This window comes from Castor canadensis, chromosome X (assembly GCF_047511655.1).
Source record: "Castor canadensis chromosome X, mCasCan1.hap1v2, whole genome shotgun sequence".
Taxonomy (NCBI): domain Eukaryota; kingdom Metazoa; phylum Chordata; class Mammalia; order Rodentia; family Castoridae; genus Castor; species Castor canadensis.
The window spans coordinates 145,463,302-145,480,423 of NC_133405.1; the positions used below are offsets into that span (position 1 = coordinate 145,463,302).

Consider the following 17,122-nt stretch of genomic DNA (forward strand, 5'->3'; position numbering starts at 1 on the left):
ATCCATCCATCCACCCATCCATCCATCCACCCGTCCACCCGTCCACCCGTCCATCCACCCATCCACCCATCCACCTTGACCTTGACTCCAGCCTTTGACCTTGACCTTCACTGCAGCCTCCAGGGTCCATTACGTGACTTTTCTGACATGTACCCCGTGACAAATCCATGGGACCCATGGTGTCCCCGTGTGAGGACGACGTTGTCCCTCAAGCAGAGGTGACAGTGACCTGAACCACGGTACTGAGGGGCTCACCTTGGCGGTGGCCAGGTGGACGTTACTCCATGTTGACTTTGTGTCCATCTTAACCATGGCCCCGTCCTCCCTGGGACACAGTTGTCCCCGTCCTCCCTGAGAACACAGTTGTCCCCCCGTCCTCCTTGGTGACAGCCATGTGCGCCATGGGACCCGGCGTCCCCCCACGGCTGGACATGGCGTCCCCTGCTCTTACCTGACGCTCTTGTTTCCATAGCAGCACAGGTCGCCCACCCCGAGGTCATCGGCCATCAGCACCACGATGTTGGGCCTCGAGTTCTGCGTCACCAACGTCCCCTGAGTGTCCCCAAGAAGACAGCACAGGGACAGGGACAGGGACAGCCATGGCCACCCGCACCTGAGGATGACGGGACAATGATGAGTGTGAATCGGGGCTGCTGTGCTGCGGGATTTCAGCGATTTTCAGTGACCATGATGCCATCGACCTCCATCCTCGTGTCCCTTTTCTGTAGCCATGGCCGACCAACCCTTCCTAGACCCCTGTGTCCCCCGGCTCAGCCCTGTCCCCCTCCTGGGGGCCGTGTGCAAACCTGGGTCTGTGACTGACAACACAACCGCAATCCTGTCACCTCTGTGACTTGAGTTACAGGAACAAAGCTCTAGATGTCCCCAGTCTCTCGCCAGCGAGGACCCTAAATCTGTCCCTTTTGTCACCACTGAGTCACAATCCTTTACGTCCAAGGTGGACTTAAACGGATGTCCCCAGTTTGTCAATCTGGGCTGTCAGGGCCGGGCTCTGTGGCTTTGGCGTCTCCAGGGACAACCCTATACTCTTCCTTTTCATGACTTGGGACTCGGACAGGAGGACATCCCTGTCTGTCTTGGAGACCCAGACACCGCCACGCTGCCCGCTGCTTTGGGGAGAGTTATTTTTTTTTGCCTCAGTTATTTTCGAGACTGTCTCCTGTTTTTGCAAACGGCGACACCGGGACCAGGATCCTGTAGTTACAGCTTCTGCGCCGCTGGGATTACACGCGGGCCCCACTGCGCCCGGCTCGTTACTGGAGATGGGGTCTCGCTAACTTTTTACCTGAGCTGGCCTCCAGTCGCGGTCCTCCTGACCTCTGCCTCTCCAGGAGCTGGGATTCCGGGCGTGACCCACCTCTCCCGGCTCCACAGGATTTTGACACACATTCCTCAGGTTTGTGAAGAAGAAGGAAAACCAGGCAGGATAGACAAAAAGAAAGGAATGAAGTTTCCAGACTTACAAGTCACCGGACGGCCGTCTCATGGCTTCTGATCTTGTCACCTGGGGAAGAGTGAAAAAAAAAATTGTCCTCGGGTTTCCTGTCACCGCCTCGAACCCGCGATGCCAGCCCCACTCATCACCCTTTTAATAAAAACCCCAAACCCTGCTCCCCAACTCTGCTGTGTCCCGGAAGAAGCTGGTGACGAACCCCGAAACCGGATCCCCTGAAAGATGGAGATGTGAAAATCGGGGTGGCCGGGGTCAGTATTTTGGGGTCCTCGTTTCCATCCAGCCCGTGTCCTCTGGGCTGAATATTCAGGGACACCTGGGGTGCAGGTGGCCCCAAAACTTTCAAACAACCCTTTGGCATTGGAGGTGACCACACTGTGTCCTAAACCCACACCAGCAAATCGTGGGGTTCACATCGCACGTGATGTCATCGTGCTTAGGTGACGTCATCGTGCTTAGGTGACGTCATCGTGCTTAGGTGACGTCACTACGTACAAAACAATCCCCCCAAATAAAGAAGTGCTGTGATGGGAACAGAGACGAAAGTGTATAAGGCCGTTGACTCCAAATAGGACTTCTGTTTCAAAATGGCCCTGAGTTCAAATCCCAGTAACGTCCCCCAAAGAAAGGAAAAATCCCACAACCAAGATGGCTGATGCAAGGCTGTTGAAAGGACAAAATTCAAGTGAATTTTCCTAAAAAAAAAAAGAAAAAAAAATATATATATATACACCCAGTGCTGTCATATGAAGTGGGTTAGGGTCAGTGGGATTGGCACACGGACCGGGGGACAGGGTGACATTTGGGACGGCTGCTCGGCCCTGTAATAATTGCTTAAAATAAGTCAAGGGTCAAAGGTGACAGCAAATTCTTGGCATTCCGGGACTGCGATGCGATGCTGATTCCGTCACCGAAGAAAACCTGTAATTGCAGTCGCCAGGAGACGAAGGTGCTCATTTTAAACGAGGTCGGTCAGGCTCATCAAGGCCACCAGACCCTATAACACGGGCAGACGGGGCTTGGAACGCCCCTCTAAGACGCCGGGGGGCCCCGGTGCTGGGGTGACACAATGGGGTGACCCGATTCCGGGGTGCCTGGCCCGGTCCCGGGAGCTGAGTGGCCTCACCCTGGTTTCCACGGCCAGCGCGTTTATGGGGTTTTCAGGGGGTGCAGGGAAAAGGGGACCCCGGGCCACTGCCTTGTCCCTGTGGGTCCAGGCCGGGTCCGAAATTCCCCAGTTCCTGACCCTAAGCAAATGTGCCAGACCCGAAAGCAGACGGGGAAAAAGTAAGTCATAATAATAATCGTGATGGTGTCTGTTCCACACCGGCTGCACAACTGCAAGTGTGTGAGGTCCATGGACAGACAGACAGACAGGCAGGCAGATGAGAGACAGAGAGAGAGAGAAATAGGCGATAGATGAGAGACAGACAGACGGAAAACAGATAGCTCTCTCTCTCTCTCTAGTCTCTCTCTGCCACTCGCCATCTCTCTCTGACGTTGTCACCCCCAATAAAATGAAAACCAATTAAGGTGAAATGAAAATAAGGGAAAATTAAATGAAAATAAGACAAACTGAAAACCAAGCCCACCTCCTAGGGTTCCCAAACACGGGTTCCCGGTCGCGGCGTGGGACACAGGGACACAGGGACACTTATTCCCTGCAGCCCCGAAGCCCCTGGCGGTGACAAAACCCACGATAGAAAGTGAGATCTGTCCCCAAAGTGCCCACGCCAGACTGACCGACAACCAGGCCTTTTGTCCCCCCAGGATCCCAGGTCCCCAGGTCCCCAGGACCCGCCGGCAGTGCCTGGGGATCACAGGACGCAAAACCCCAAGTTCACCGGCCAGAATCGCAGGACCCCACGAACTCGCTCACACCGTGATGGAAAATGCAAAATGCGCACAGCCCCATAAATCCCAGCCAACTCCTGTCTCTCTCTCTCTCTCTCCCTCTCTCTCTCTCTCTCTCTCTCTCCCTCTCTCTCTCTCTCTCTCTCTCTCCCTCTCTCTCTCTCTCTGTCCCCCACCTAGGGACTTTGTAAAAATGCGCATATGGCCGGCTGCACTGATGGGAAATCTAATTCCTTGTACTCACCTGGAGCGCGTGGCGTCCCAGCTCCTGCATCTGAGGACACTGGTCCTGGGGTGACAAGTCCTGGCCACACCGCCCCGTGGCGGTAGTCATTATCCTAATTAAATATTAAGTGCTGCTGGCCCCCACCAGCCTCTTTTTATACGGGATGGTTATTTAGGAAGGAATTCACTCAAGTCAACAAGTTGACAGGATTCGTCTCATGGCTCCAGTTTTCACTCAACAAACATTTTTCGCAACGGGGAATATTTTCCATGAAAACACTTTTTAAAGAAATTAAGGAGAACAATAAGGCTTCTGGGAGAAGGGGCCGAAAACAGAGTTGTCCTAAGATGAATTTCAGTTTCTTTCTCTCTTGCACCAGTGCAGATGTTACAGCGAACCCCCTTTTTTCAGTTTAAATGCATTGTATAGACTGAGCCAGTCTCAGTCTGCAACGCCTGCAATCCCAGCCCTCGATCGTGATTTCAAAGCCAGTCGGGGCTGCATAGTGAGACCCCATCTGGTAAAGGCCAGTCTGTCCGTCTTCCTATCTATCAGTTTAGGTGTGGACAAAACCCTAGTTCAAGATCCACAGAAAACCCCGAGTTCAAATTCTACAGAAACCCCAGGTTCAAGATCCCCACTGCCAGGGGCACAGGTCAGACTTTGAGACATCCCAACAGATACGACCCCCCAAATCCCGACCGGAGGGCCCCCTTCTTTTGGGGGCTCTGATAATTACTCCGGGGCTCCACTTCTTGGTCCATCTCAGGGCAAATCATCCACAAACATCTTCCTGGACATCTTTTTGCCTTTTTTTTTTTTTTTTTCATTTCTCTGCAATTCTTGGTCCCAAACAAAAATCCCATAGCTGGGACTTTTTCCCCCCAATATGCAAATCTGCCACGCTGATAAAGATGGAGCAAGACCCTGTCTAAGGAAAAACCCCATAAAAAGCAAGAACATCATTGCAGGTCCCTGTGCACCCCGTTGGCTTCATCCCACTGTCACACCGTAGGTCGTTTAGTCATTCTACTACTTGGACAGTAGCTCACTCAGTCATTCTATTACCTGGATACCTTGCTATTTCGTTAGTGGGACTTTCTCTCAATTATTCTCTGTAGCTGGCATGAAAACGGCGCATGCACCTTATCTCCTCTTAGGATTTGTGCCAGACAAAAGGACCACCTGTGCGACTTGCCTGAGTTCCCACAGGACAAGGGCGGTTTCGACACGACGAGGTAAAATCCTGAGGATGACACCGACTGTAGACACCCACGAGGAGAGCTGAGATAAACGTGGCCTCCGGGGTTTGTGCGGTTAAGTGGGGTTTAAGATGGACTCCAGAGGCCCCCACCTTGGGACCAAAACCTTGGGGTGCCCCCAAATCCCTTGTAGGAAATGTCTGCCATTCGCACAGGACCTGGGCACGCCCTCCAATTGGTTTCTGTAGGTTTTCAGTTTCATCCGGGAGTTTCATCGTGGCAATTCCCACATAGGCGCATGAGGGACCTTGGTTAGGGTCACCCCCTCCATCTTTCTTCTCTGTCCCCTCTCCCGGTCTCCTTGAACCATCTCATCAGGCCTCACTGTTTTATTTCCGTACAAATGAATAAATCGAACGGACGGTTATCTGCCTTTTTCGCCCTCCCCATTTACCCCCAAACAGTGCCCGTGTCCCCTTCCCATCCTCCATTTTCCTAAGTGTACACTAGCCCCTCAAAAGCATTTCACCAGGTTTTTCACATGTGCACGTGTACCAAATATGGGGTTTTCCGAGGGTCTCAGCTGTGAGATATCACGGTTGTCACCGAATGTTTCACAGCCACCAACTGGGACAGACACTGGCCCCTGTCCCGAAGGAGGCCTTCAGGGGCTCCCAGCTTGGAGCACAAAGGTCAAAGCATGGACCCCACAAGAAACAGCCATCTTCCCCACAAATGGCCCCGTAGGGGGCCGGGCAGCTCCCAGAGCAGCAGCCGCGGGGCGGACACAACTTTCCAGTCTCACCGGGCCCTGCCTTTACCTCTGTCTCCTGTGCAGGCTGTGCAGGACCAGAGGGCAGGTTTTCAAGTCCGCCGTGGTGATCCGCACGACGGAGCAGACCTGGCACGGGCCTTGCCTTCCCACGCCTGCAGCTCTGCTACCCTCAGGAGATTAATTTCGCTATGAACTTATTAACTTAACTTTTTCTTTTTGCATCTGTGAACCTGTGGCCTGTCGGGTGACCACTCAAGGTAGCCGCTGACCTGGGCCCCACACCATTGCCTGCTTTGCAGAGTCCCCGGCGCTTGTCCTGTCCGCCCTGTCAAAGGCCAGGCGCCGCCGAAGCCGGGTCAGTCGGCGCCTGGCTGCCCTGGGTCCTTTTCTGAAGCCGGCAGTTTGCAAATCAGAAAAGGGATCTTGTGGGAAGTGAGCAGGAGGGCGGCCTGGGGACCGTCCCCCTCCATCATCCCCACCCCCACCCCGGGCAGCCTAACAGCGTGGGTGGCATTGGGGTGGCCACAGCTGTGCACATGCGTGGAGCTGCCCTGCCTGTGGCCCAGGTCTGTGTGACCCGCACCGGGGCTGTGCAGTTCACCATCGGCTCCCGGGACTTTGCAGTTCACCATCGGCTCCCGGGGCTTTGCAGTTCACCATCGGCTCCCGGGGCTTTGCAGTTCACCATCGGCTCCCGGGGCTGTGCAGTTCACCATCGGCTCCCGGGGCTTTGCAGTTCACCATCGGCTCCCGGGGCTGTGCAGTTCACCATCGGCTCCCGGGGCTGTGCAGTTCACCATCGGCCTCCCGGGACTTTGCAGTTCACCATCGGCTCCCGGGGCTGTGCAGTTCACCATCGGCTCCCGGGAATTTGCAGTTCACCATCGGCCTCCCGGGCAGGGACCAAGCTGATCTCCAGGTAACTGGGTTAACTTTGGCTTCTAACGGGGGACCTGGAAAGGGACAGAGACAGACAGACAGACAGACAGAAGCAGGGGGAGACTTGAACGTGGGGATGTTGTAGCAGCAATGTGCTTTTTCAAAGAGGAAAGTCAGGGTTAGGATTTGAGGCAGCCTCGTTTGGGGCTTTCTGAGGCGCTGCGTGGAAAAGGCAAACGCGGCAGGGAAGCGACCCAGAGCCGGGGTCCTGGCTTGGATTTGCCGGGAGTCGCGGGGCTCAGATGAGAAACTGAGCTGGGATGGGGACCAGGGCCCAGGCGTCCTGCTGGAGCCGCATGTGCTGCCCTGTGACCGGGAGGTCACAGCTCTTTGGGGGCCCCTGCTCTCTCTGGTCTGGCCACAGGGAAAGTCTCCCCTGTTCGCGAGGAGCAGAGGTCACGGCGTGACGCCCGGCACGGGCGCCGGCAAGGGGACAAGGGCCCCTTTGTGCAGCTGCACAGTGACGGAAAGGTCACAGCCGCACTCGGCGACGTCTCGCACAGCCAGGCAGCGATCCGGCTGGGACGGAGCCTGCCAAGGAAAGCAGAGAGAAGCCAGCTCTCGCCCCAAAGCCTATTGAGGTTGATTTTCTGCAAAAAAAAAAAAAAAAAAAAGAAGGAAAAAGAAAACCAAAAACGAAATTCACCTAGGGCCGAGGGGGGAGGACGGGCTGAGCCTGTGCAGCTCACAAAAAATTCAAAAGCGCCCATTTTCTAGAGGACAATGGTGTGTGTGCAGTACATGCATTTTGGAAAGGAAAAATAATATCATATGTGCTTTATATACTGCAATAAATGTACTTTCAATATATCCCTTGAATTCTACTGGCCATATATTATCACCGCTTAATCGTGACCTTCTGCTTTAAGCTAAACGGTGTCACCAGACAGACAAAGTTTCTAAAAAAATAAAATAAAATAAAATAAAACCTGGGGACAGGCGGCACAGCGCAAGCCATCGAGTGCCTATTTTGCAAGCATGAAGCCCTGAGTTCAAATCCCAGTCCCACCAAAAAAAAACAAAGAAAGGAAAACTTCAAGGGAAGACATGGATGTGTAGCTCAAGGGGCCATGGGGAGTTGGTGGAGCCTTTAGGAGGCGGAGCCTAGTGGAAATGAGGTCATTGGGGGCGTGGCCTTCGCGGGAAGATTGATGGATTCATAGCCCAATGAGCTACTGAGAGTGAGCTGAGCCTTTAGGAGGTGGGGCCTAGAGGGAGGAAGTGATGTCATTGGGGCGTGGCCCGAAGGGGATTAAGCATGACGTGATCATCTTTGCTCCATGACGCCCTTCCGCCGTCCTGTTCCACCAATGGAGCCAGGTGGCCAACATGAGATGTTTGAACCCATGAGCCGAAATCAATCGTTCCTCCTTTATTTTGGGTATTTGGTCACAGCAGTGTAAAGCTGACTGGCACAAAATGTGGTCCCTTTGTAGGACTTTTTAGTAGGGTTCAAGGGCATTCAACATCACCAATGGATGGGCCCGAAGCCTGCCCTTGGCTTTGTGGATCTCAGGACTTTTTTTCCATCACCGTTGACATCCGGCTAAGAGACAACACAGACGTCCCTTAAAACCCTAATGGGGTCGCCGGCTGGGTGGAGGTCTTGGGACGTAGCTGGCTTGGGGTCCTTCTGTCTGTCTGATTTCTGACCCACAGCAGACAAAGGCCAGCAGGTCTGAAATGGACAGTCTCGGCTGAAAACCCCTTAGGGACCGCCACGTCCCCACTTTGCTCCTGGGGAGCAGAAACTTTGAATGTGGCCAGGTCTCCTAACACATCACCCCAGTTACGTGGTATCCAAAAGGAACCCCTGAAATGCCTTCGCTGACACCTCTTTACTTATACAACAGGTGCATACTCATTGCACAAGGGAAAAACGGTAGGAAAAGATAATTTCCCTAAACAGCTGCAACCAGAGAAAACCCAATTGACAGACAGCCTAGAGTTCAAACCTGCCTTCTAGCCACGCCCCCATGACGTCACTCCCTCCCACTAGGCCCCTCCCCTTACAGGCTCCACCCTCACCCCAACCCGAGAGCTACGAATCCATCAATCTCCCCTTGCAGGCCCCGCCCCCATGACATCACTTCCTCCCAGTAAGCCCCGCCTCTTAAAGGCACATCCACCTCTCAACAGACCCTCAGGTTGGGAGCATTTGGTTCACACAGGAGCCTTTGGGAGACATTTAAGGTCCAAGCTGATTGATAGATGGGAGATATTGGCTTTTTAAGGTCCAGATTCCACACAGGACCGAAAACTGCTGACACTTTTCTTCCTGAGCTGGGTTGACCTCGCTCACTGCGATGACCTCCACTTCCATTGCATCCATTTTCCTGGCTGCATAGTACTCCACTGTGCTTCCGTACCTCATTTTCTTTATTCATCCGTTGGCCAGAAGACACCCAGACTGACGCCATAGATGAAGGAGAGGAGTCTCTTAGGGTCGGACATCAAAATCGAGTCAAGATCCTTGCTGTTTCACCCAAGAGCGAATTCAGTCCCTGCCGCCCGCCTGACTCTGAACCCCCTTTCCGTCTTGCAGGAATACAACGCAGGAGAGAACATGGCGGGACGGGGACGGCCGTGGTGAGTGCGGTGACGTGCGTCTGTCACTTCTCCCTCCTCTCTGCCACTCTCTCAGGGCACAGTGACAGCCCTGGGGCCTTGTCACCTCAGAACCCATGGCGCGTTGGCAGGCTCAGACGTGGGACCCGATTATTAATCGTGAGCCTTCTGGGGTCCCCGTCACGGGACTCTCTCCCGCACGTGAGTTGACTGACTTCTCATCGGACATCGGCCGGCTCAGAAGTCAAAGGGGGGCATTTCTATTCCTTTGGGGGTATTTTTTGATTTTTGGCGGTACTGGGATTTGAACCTGGGGCATCGCACTTGCTAACGTCCCTCCCCTCCCCATTTTGCCCACGCTGGCCTAGGGTCCCGACCCTCGTGTAGCTGGGATTACAGGTGTGTGCCTGCACGCCTGGCTTACGACTCGAGACGGGGTCTGGCCTCGAACCATGATCCTCCCAACCTCTGCCTCCCCTGTGTCTGGCATTACGGGGCACAGCACTGGCCATCGTTCTAACGTCCTGTGTTTCAGGGTCCGTGTGTCTGTCCTCCTGTCCGTGCTCCTGACTTTGGGGCCGTCCTGCGGCCACCTCACCACCTCTGGCCCCAGGCCCAACATCCTCCTCCTCATGGCCGACGACCTTGGCATTGGAGATGTCGGTTGCTACGGCAACACCACACTGAGGTAAGGTCCCGGGAATTTCCCATCTGCCCCTTCTGCAGAGGAAGAGGAAGCAGGGGTGGCCGGTGCGCCGCTGGGAATTCTGGGAGTGGTAGTCCACGTTCTCCGAAGCAGGTTCACTGATCACCACTAATTGCCAGGTGGCGAGTTCGAGTCCCCGTCCCTCCAGCCACAGCCACATGCCTTGGTGACGCTGCCTTTGTGACAATCCAAGCTTCAGACACACAAGCCACAGTGTCCCCAAGCCCAGGACACAACAGGGTCATCTGTCACGTCCTGACTCTTCTTTCTAGAGGAAAGTCCACGTGACCTTTGCCATATGGTCAGGGCCTTTGGGGCCCCGACAAGAGGGGCCACACCTGACCCCAGTGTCTGGCTTGGGGGACACCTGGCAACATGGCGGCCAAGAGCTGCAGGTGGGAATTTCCCACCATGCCCAGCGTCCCGGACCAGTGGTGCAGAGTGGACACCCGGTCCACCGTGCTGAATCTGGCTGTCCAGTTGGTGTCGACTGGATGTCCTTGTCACTCTCGGGGTCGCCTCGGTGACTCCCTCATGATCATGAAAACCCCAGTGATCTCGGGGCCACGGTCACGCTGTCCGTCTGTCCCCCCCCCCCCGGCAGGACCCCCAACATCGACCTCCTGGCTGACCAGGGCGTGCGGCTGACCCAGCACCTGGCTGCGGCCCCGGTCTGCACCCCGAGCAGAGCCGCCTTCCTGACGGGGAGATACCCCATCCGATCAGGTCAGGTCCCCACGGCCACCCGCTCACGCCTGTAATCCCAGCTACTCCAGATCTGGAGATTGGGAGGCCCGAGGTTCGAGGGCGACCCCCGAAATCCCATCTAAACTGACAAATGGGGACAAGTGACACTAGCCTGTCAAAAACCCCAATAAAAGCTGCTGTCCTTCTGGTGTCCCCTCAACCACCGCCCCATGCCTGTTGATTGACCCTCGTGATTCCCTGTCACCCGTCCCCTGCTGAGGCGCACACCACCCTTCACCTGCCAGGCAAGACTCTGGAAATCCTTCGGCCTTTGGGGCACATTTTGAACTTTCAACCCCAGGGTCGAGGTCCAGGCTATGGGGCTGGGGACAAGAGTGACATCAATGGCCACCACCATTCCCAAACCCCAGGTCCAACCTGACCAGCTAAAATGACAGTTTCTGAGGCTGATAACCATATGGGCGTGCAATTCGCATTTTCAAATCATCTACGGCCTCACAATATTGACTGGGTCATTTTGCACACGGCCCCGAGGGTGCAGGTTTGTCAGAGTTAACAGTAAACCCAAGCCAAACACCAAATATTAATATTTTTTAAACAACTGATCGAAGGAATGGTTTCCAACAACGGGAACCGCGTCCTGCAGTGGAGCGGGGTCCCCGGGGGACTTCCGAGGAACGAGGTGACGTTTGCAAAGATCCTCCAGGACCAAGGCTACGTCACGGGACTCATCGGTACGTACGGGTTTTAATTGCACTAATTTGTACGGAGAACTGAGCTAAGTAAACCTTTAGGGACCCAGTCGGAGGACCGGCCTGAGTTTTCCCGTGGGCAGGATCCGAAATGCACGCAGAAACGGAGACTGAGAGGGACAGAGGAAAATCCAAGGAAAATTCACACAATAAATGATCAGAAGTTTCCTGCAACGCCCTGCTCCGCCATCTTAACTGCACGGCAAAGGCCAGGCGCGGCCGGGTGCACCTGTAGTCCCAGCCGGGCGTCAGGCTGAAGCAGGAAGGTCACTTGCGAGTTCAAGGTCAACCTGCCTAATGTAGTGAGACCACGAGTCACGATAACTCAGTAAAGACAGACAGATGATGATAAGTAGCAAATAGGAAATGTGGTTTCAAGGCTTAGTAATGACATCCTCGTGACTTAAATAAAAAATATGCAGTCAACAAACCAAGTCAGGTGTCGAGCGAATAATAGAAATTCAGGACAACAGACTCTTGGGAGGAGACTCCTTTCTTCATCCCCATCGTGCTGGAGTCATAATTCTTATTATCGCTGACTCGTGCTCACGGGGACAGTGACCGGTCACAAATTTAATAAAGTCGCCCACAGACTGAATATGAAATCCCGACTCATTTTTCCGACACAAACTGTGTCCCTCAAAGCCACATCACGGCAGGTGACAAAACGCAGATGTCTCTTAGTCCACACCCCACTCCTGACTCCATAGAAAACCTTCCTTTGAACCTGAAAGCTGTGTTTTGTGAAACAAATGTCCCCATCTTGACCTTGGGCGCCATGGCAGGGCGTTGGCCAGGTGAGACGCAAGGTCAAAGCCGAGAGTACTTGGTCTACACCCATCGAGCTTTCTGCACCATCGGGGTGACCGAGTCGCCATCAATCCTCGGCTATGGACAGGACATCTGGACCCAGGTTAGTAAACTGACTGACTGACGGTAGCAGGGTTAGCCTTGGGTGCCTGTCACAAAACACCTGACAAACTCAGGATAAAGGAGGGGAGGTGGACTCTGGGTCATGGTGTCAGAGGTGACAGTCCATGGTCACTGGGCCCCGTGGGTTTTGGCCATGAGGAAGCAGAACAAGACGGCTGGAGAAGGTGGAGGAGCAAAGCAGCTCCCATCAGGGTAGAAAGGAAGGCAAGACAGAGACAGGAAGTAGCTGTGCATAAAATATCTCCCGCAAGCCACGCCCCATGACATCACTTCCGCTTCTCCACCTGCAAAGATCCCACTAGGCCATGAGCCCATCAATCTCCCTTTCCAGGCCACACCCCCCAGTGACATCACTTCCTCCGCTTAGGCCCCGCCTCTTAAAGGACCCACTACTTCAGCTATGAATCCATCCAGCTATCAGTTATCAGTGGATTCATCCATTGAGCTATGAGTCCATCAGTGGACGGTCCTTTTATTTTTTGGGCAACCCGGGTCTCATTCTGCTGCCCAGGCTGGCCTCAGACCCACAATGCCCTGGCCTCGTGTGCTGGGATTACAGACATGCCCTACTGCACTGGTGGACAGGTTGTAGTGCCGCTGTCCTTCTGACGGCGCCAGGGGGGTCAGGCTGTGATGGACATGGTGTCAGATCCACCCCCGTGCATGGCCACCGCACAACTTCCCTCCTCTCCCCCATCTCCCCCAGGGAAGTGGCACTTGGGTCTTAACTGTGCCACGGCCACCGACCACTGCCACCACCCCCTGCAGCACGGCTTCGGTCACTTCTACGGCATGCCCTTCACCATGATGGCCGACTGCCAGCAGTGGGAGCTGTCCGAGAAGCGGGTCAGCCTGCAGCACAAGCTCAACCTCGGCCTCCAGCTGCTGACCGGAGCCCTTTTCACCTTGGCCGCCGGGAAGCTCACTCACCTCATCCGCGTCTCCTGGGCGCCGGTCATCGGGTTGACCGTGGTGGCTGCCGTGACTTTCACAACACGGTATTTCCTGGGGGATCTGATCGTCCACGCCGACTGCTTCCTCATGAGGAACCACGACATCACCGAGCAGCCCATGGTCTTCCACAGGACCGCGTCCCTTTTCCTCAGGGAGGCCGCAACCTTCCTGAAGAGGTGAGGGAGCCGCTGCCCACGCCTGTAATCCCGGCTGCTCGGAAGGCAGAGGTCTTCCCGCCTAAGATGGGGATCTCGCTAACTTTCTACCTGGAACTGCGATCCTTCCAATCGCCACCTCCTATGTCGCCAGGATTACAGGCGGGGGGTCACTGCACCCGGGCTCAGCGAGGATTTCCACAGGATTTTAGAAGGGGAAAATGCGTCACTTACGTGTATCGAGTGTGTCCCTTAAATCAGGGGCTCTTATTTCTGTTTTCCCAAAGAAAGTCACTCTATGAATGTCAAAAAGTCAGTCGATGAACATCAAAGAAAGTCACTCGATGAACGTCAAAGAGAGTCACTCGGTGAATGTCACAGAAAGTCACTCGATGAATGTTGATTTTTAGGAACAAGCACGGGCCGTTCCTCCTCTTCGTGTCCTTCCTACACGTCCACACCCCCCTGGTCACCACCAAGGAGTTCATCAGGCGCAGTGTCCATGGGTTATACGGGGACAATGTGGAGGAGATGGACTGGATGGTGGGTGAGTGACAGATGGGCAAATGGAGGGAAGGCCCTGGGTCCCCAGCTGGCCACCCACAGTGGGACATGAGGAAGGAAAGATGGACGGACAGATGCAGGGAGACAAGATTGGGTGTCAGGGTCACAGAATAACCCAGTTGAGATCTACAGATGGCGTCAGGTGAAAAGTCAAAGGAGGCCGAGCGTGGTGGCACATGCCTGTAATCCCGGCTCTCGGGAGGCAGAAGCTCGAGGAGCGGGAGTTCGAGGCCAGCCTGGGCTACATTATCTCAAAAAGAAAAATCAATAAATGACAACCAAACAACAAAAAAAATGGCAGCCAGTGAAAGACGCATTTGTGACCATGGGACATGGGATAGCTGTGTTCCTAGTGGGGTTTGAACTCGGGGCCTACATCTTTTGTGATTTTTTTTTCAAGATGGGGTCTCGAGAACTATTTGCCCCGGTTGGATTCGAACCACGATCCTCCCCATCTCCGCCTCCTGGGTGGCTGGGATTACGGGCGTGAGAGCCGGTGCTCGGCTGGGATGGTCGCGTGTGTTGACCGCAATCTGCCTTCCCAGGACGGATCCTGGACGTGCTGGACGAGGAGGGCCTGGCCGACCGCACCCTGGTTTATTTCACCTCTGACCACGGGGGGTCCTTGGAGGCTCAGATGAGAGGAAAACAATATGGCGGCTGGAATGGGATCTACAAAGGTGGGCTGGGTCCAGCTGCTGGTTCTGGTCAAATGCTTTCGACCCTGGGGCCCCAATCGTCCCCCAGGAATGGGGGCCATCCAGCCCCCAAGTGGCAGGGCTTCGCCCATTTTCATGGCTGCATAATATTCCAGTGTGTGGACAGAAGACACTGCGTCTGTCCATTCACCAGCGTGTGCATCCAGGTTGGATTTTGTGGCCCTCTGCATCTGTGTCCCCTCTTCTGTCTCTTATAAGGACACTCCCATTGCATTTAGGGTCGCCCTCATCGAGGATGATGTCATCTGAAGACACTTAATCCCATCTGCAGAGACCCTATTTCCAAGTGTGCTCATCAGGTTGGGGTGGGGGTCAATACTTGGGGAATACTATTCAGCCCAGAAAAAGCAACAACAGCTTACAAAAGAGACTCCTGCCAACTGCAAAGACCCTATTTCCAAATGTGTCACCATGGTCAGGTCCCAGGTGACACAGCTTTTGGAAAAGTCACCATTGCCCTCAGTTCTATGGGACTTGACCTTATTCCAATATGGCGGCCTGGCCCAATGGAGTGGGTGACACAGCTGGTCCAGGATGACCACAAGACCTTAATCCCATCTGCAAAGACCCTATTTCCAAATGAGGTCCCATTCTGAGGTCCCAGGTGACACAGCTTTTGGAAAAGTCACCATTCCGCTCAGTTCTATGGAGCTTGACCATATTCCAATATGGCGGCCTGGCCCAATGGCGTGAGTCCAATATGACCTCATCTCCAGACCCTTCATTCCTTCTGCAAAGACCCTATTTCCAAGTGAGACCCCATTGTCCGGTCCTCCATGCCTCTTCCAGCTCCTGGGACCCCAGCTGTCCCCTTGTCCTGTGGCCCCATCGCTTCAGTCTCCTGACCAGCTGGGATTACAGGCGGGAGCCACAACACCTGGCCTCATTTTTCATCCGTTTTTTTGCCTTTCCTCTCTCACAGGAGGCAAAGGCATGGGTGGCTGGGAAGGTGGCATCCGTGTCCCCGGGATCCTGCGGTGGCCGGGGGTCCTGCCCGCTGGCCGGGTCATCGACGAGCCCACCAGCCTGATGGACGTCTTCCCCACCGTGGTCCGGCTGGGGGGCGGCCTGGTGCCCCAGGACAGGTAGGCGGTGACGTGGTGACAGCTACCCAACCCGGCAAATTACAACATTCTCCTTTGCGAAATTCTGCAGCTTTGCTTGCAAAACAGCTGGATGCACCCCAAAATTTCGTCCCGTTGCCTCCAGTGTCATTAGGGCCATTTGCAGGACTGCAGCTTTCTGGCTCACAAGATCTCGTCTTTCTGGGTTTTTTTTGCTCCTTCGCACAGACCGCTGGACGGCCATGACCTCCTGCCCTTGCTGCTGGGGACGGCCCGTTACTCGGGACACGAGTTCCTCATGCATTACTGCGAGTCACACCTGCACGCGGCCCGGTGGCACCAGCGGGAACGTGAGTAGCAAAGTGTCCCCAAGCCTCGGGGACAAAGCCTCGGGGTGGCCTGAAAGCCGAGGGTGGAGGAAGAGCCTGGGGGACCAAGTCACTCTGGCTTGGCGGCTTCTTCTTGCCTGGTGCACATCAGGTGTAGCACACATCAGGGCACCGTGCCTTTTCCTGGCTGTGTAATACTCCACCGGGTTAAAAGAGGACAGCCGTGTTTACCGACTGCCTCGTCGATGGTCACTTGGTTGCTGCTGTCTTTTGGGCGCTGCTCACTGATACTGCTTTCCAGCCGGGCGTCCTGTTCCTCAATGTCAACCCCGAGCCGTTCTTCCCCTGACACCAGGAGGAGCAATTTGGAAGGTTCACTACCGGACCCCGATCTTCCACCCGGAGGGAGCAGGTGCCTGCTACGGGAAAGGCGTGTGTCCCTGCGCGGGGGAGCAGGTGGCTGAACACGACCCGCCGCTGCTCTTCGAGCTCTCGGAAGACCCCTCGGAGACTCGGGCCCTGACGCCCGACACCGAGCCCTCGTTCTTCCAGGTGGTGGGACGCGTCCAGCAGGCGGTGGACGAGCACAGAAGGACGCTCAGCCCCGTCCACCAGCAGCTGGGCACCCTGCTGAACACCTGGCGGCCGTGGCTGCAGCCCTGCTGTGGCCTGTTCCCCCTGTGCGCCTGCGACAGAGAAAATGACCACCAGTGACCCCTGCCAGGGCCCTGACCGCACCCCAGATTTCCTCACTGGGCGGGTGGGCGTGGGGACTCCACGCACAGCTGCACCCGTCAAACGAGTCCAGAGAAGTTTGCAATGTAGGATCTGAAATAAAATGACCCAGTGACCGGCCGGCCAGCCTACAAAGATGTCCAGTCAGTCGGACAGCAGGTCCAAAAACCCCAGGCCCACCTGAAGCAAAAGCCACCTTCCTCTCTGTCACCTCCCTTTCTGCACCTGCGCCCCAGCACCTATGGCAAATCCCATTAGGACACCCTGCGGTGAGCCATGTTGCTAGGCAACCGTGATGGGAATTTGGGTGGGAGGGGCCTCAGTGTTTGTGACTCACCGTATTTTCCATTTCGGGTGCAACTCCATCTGTCGATCAGTCGAGGCACATCTGTAAAACGCAAAGACCTTGCATTGGCCCAGGACAGGCCGAAGTCTGCTCTCACCCTCCCCCCCTGCACCCCATTT

At 55.1% G+C, this 17,122-nt stretch overlaps 2 protein-coding genes across 5 annotated transcripts in view; one reads left to right on the top strand and one right to left on the bottom strand.

Moving 5' to 3' along the window:
- Positions 1-6,046, bottom strand: part of LOC109683437 (arylsulfatase H-like) — a 19,003-nt gene extending 12,957 nt beyond the window's left edge. Inside the window, 3 exon segments of the mRNA XM_074063448.1 lie at positions 452-613; positions 1,485-1,525; positions 3,573-6,046. Coding sequence (XP_073919549.1) covers positions 452-613; positions 1,485-1,525; positions 3,573-3,662 — 293 coding nt within the window. The 5' untranslated portion in view covers positions 3,663-6,046.
- Positions 6,047-6,332: 286 nt separating this feature from the next.
- On the top strand, positions 6,333-16,780 carry Arsl (arylsulfatase L). 4 transcript variants are annotated; one of them, XM_074063445.1, is made up of 12 exons: positions 6,333-6,450; positions 9,016-9,059; positions 9,574-9,726; positions 10,349-10,470; positions 11,064-11,186; positions 11,990-12,117; positions 12,906-13,267; positions 13,657-13,793; positions 14,356-14,490; positions 15,452-15,614; positions 15,822-15,943; positions 16,278-16,780. In XM_074063445.1, the coding sequence occupies exons 2-12, from the start codon at positions 9,037-9,039 to the stop codon at positions 16,634-16,636; spliced, it is 1,827 nt and encodes a 608-aa protein (XP_073919546.1). In that variant the 5' UTR covers positions 6,333-6,450; positions 9,016-9,036; the 3' UTR covers positions 16,637-16,780. The 4 variants fall into 4 exon arrangements, with proteins under 4 accessions (XP_073919546.1, XP_073919548.1, XP_073919545.1 ...); XM_074063447.1 differs by lacking the exons at positions 6,333-6,450; positions 9,016-9,059 and adding an exon at positions 9,076-9,239; XM_074063444.1 differs by lacking the exons at positions 6,333-6,450; positions 9,016-9,059 and having other exon boundaries at positions 9,253-9,726.
- Positions 16,781-17,122: the final 342 nt, after the last annotated feature.

Coding starts and splice junctions, on each gene's coding strand:
- Arsl (XM_074063444.1), top strand. CDS start 9,491: ATGATCCTCCCAACCTCTGCCTCCCCTGTGTCTGGCATTACGGGGCAC. Junction 11,187..11,989: donor CTACGTCACGGGACTCATCG/GTACGTACGGGT, acceptor GCGCCATGGCAG/GGCGTTGGCCAGGTGAGACG. Junction 13,794..14,355: donor GGAGATGGACTGGATGGTGG/GTGAGTGACAGA, acceptor CTGCCTTCCCAG/GACGGATCCTGGACGTGCTG.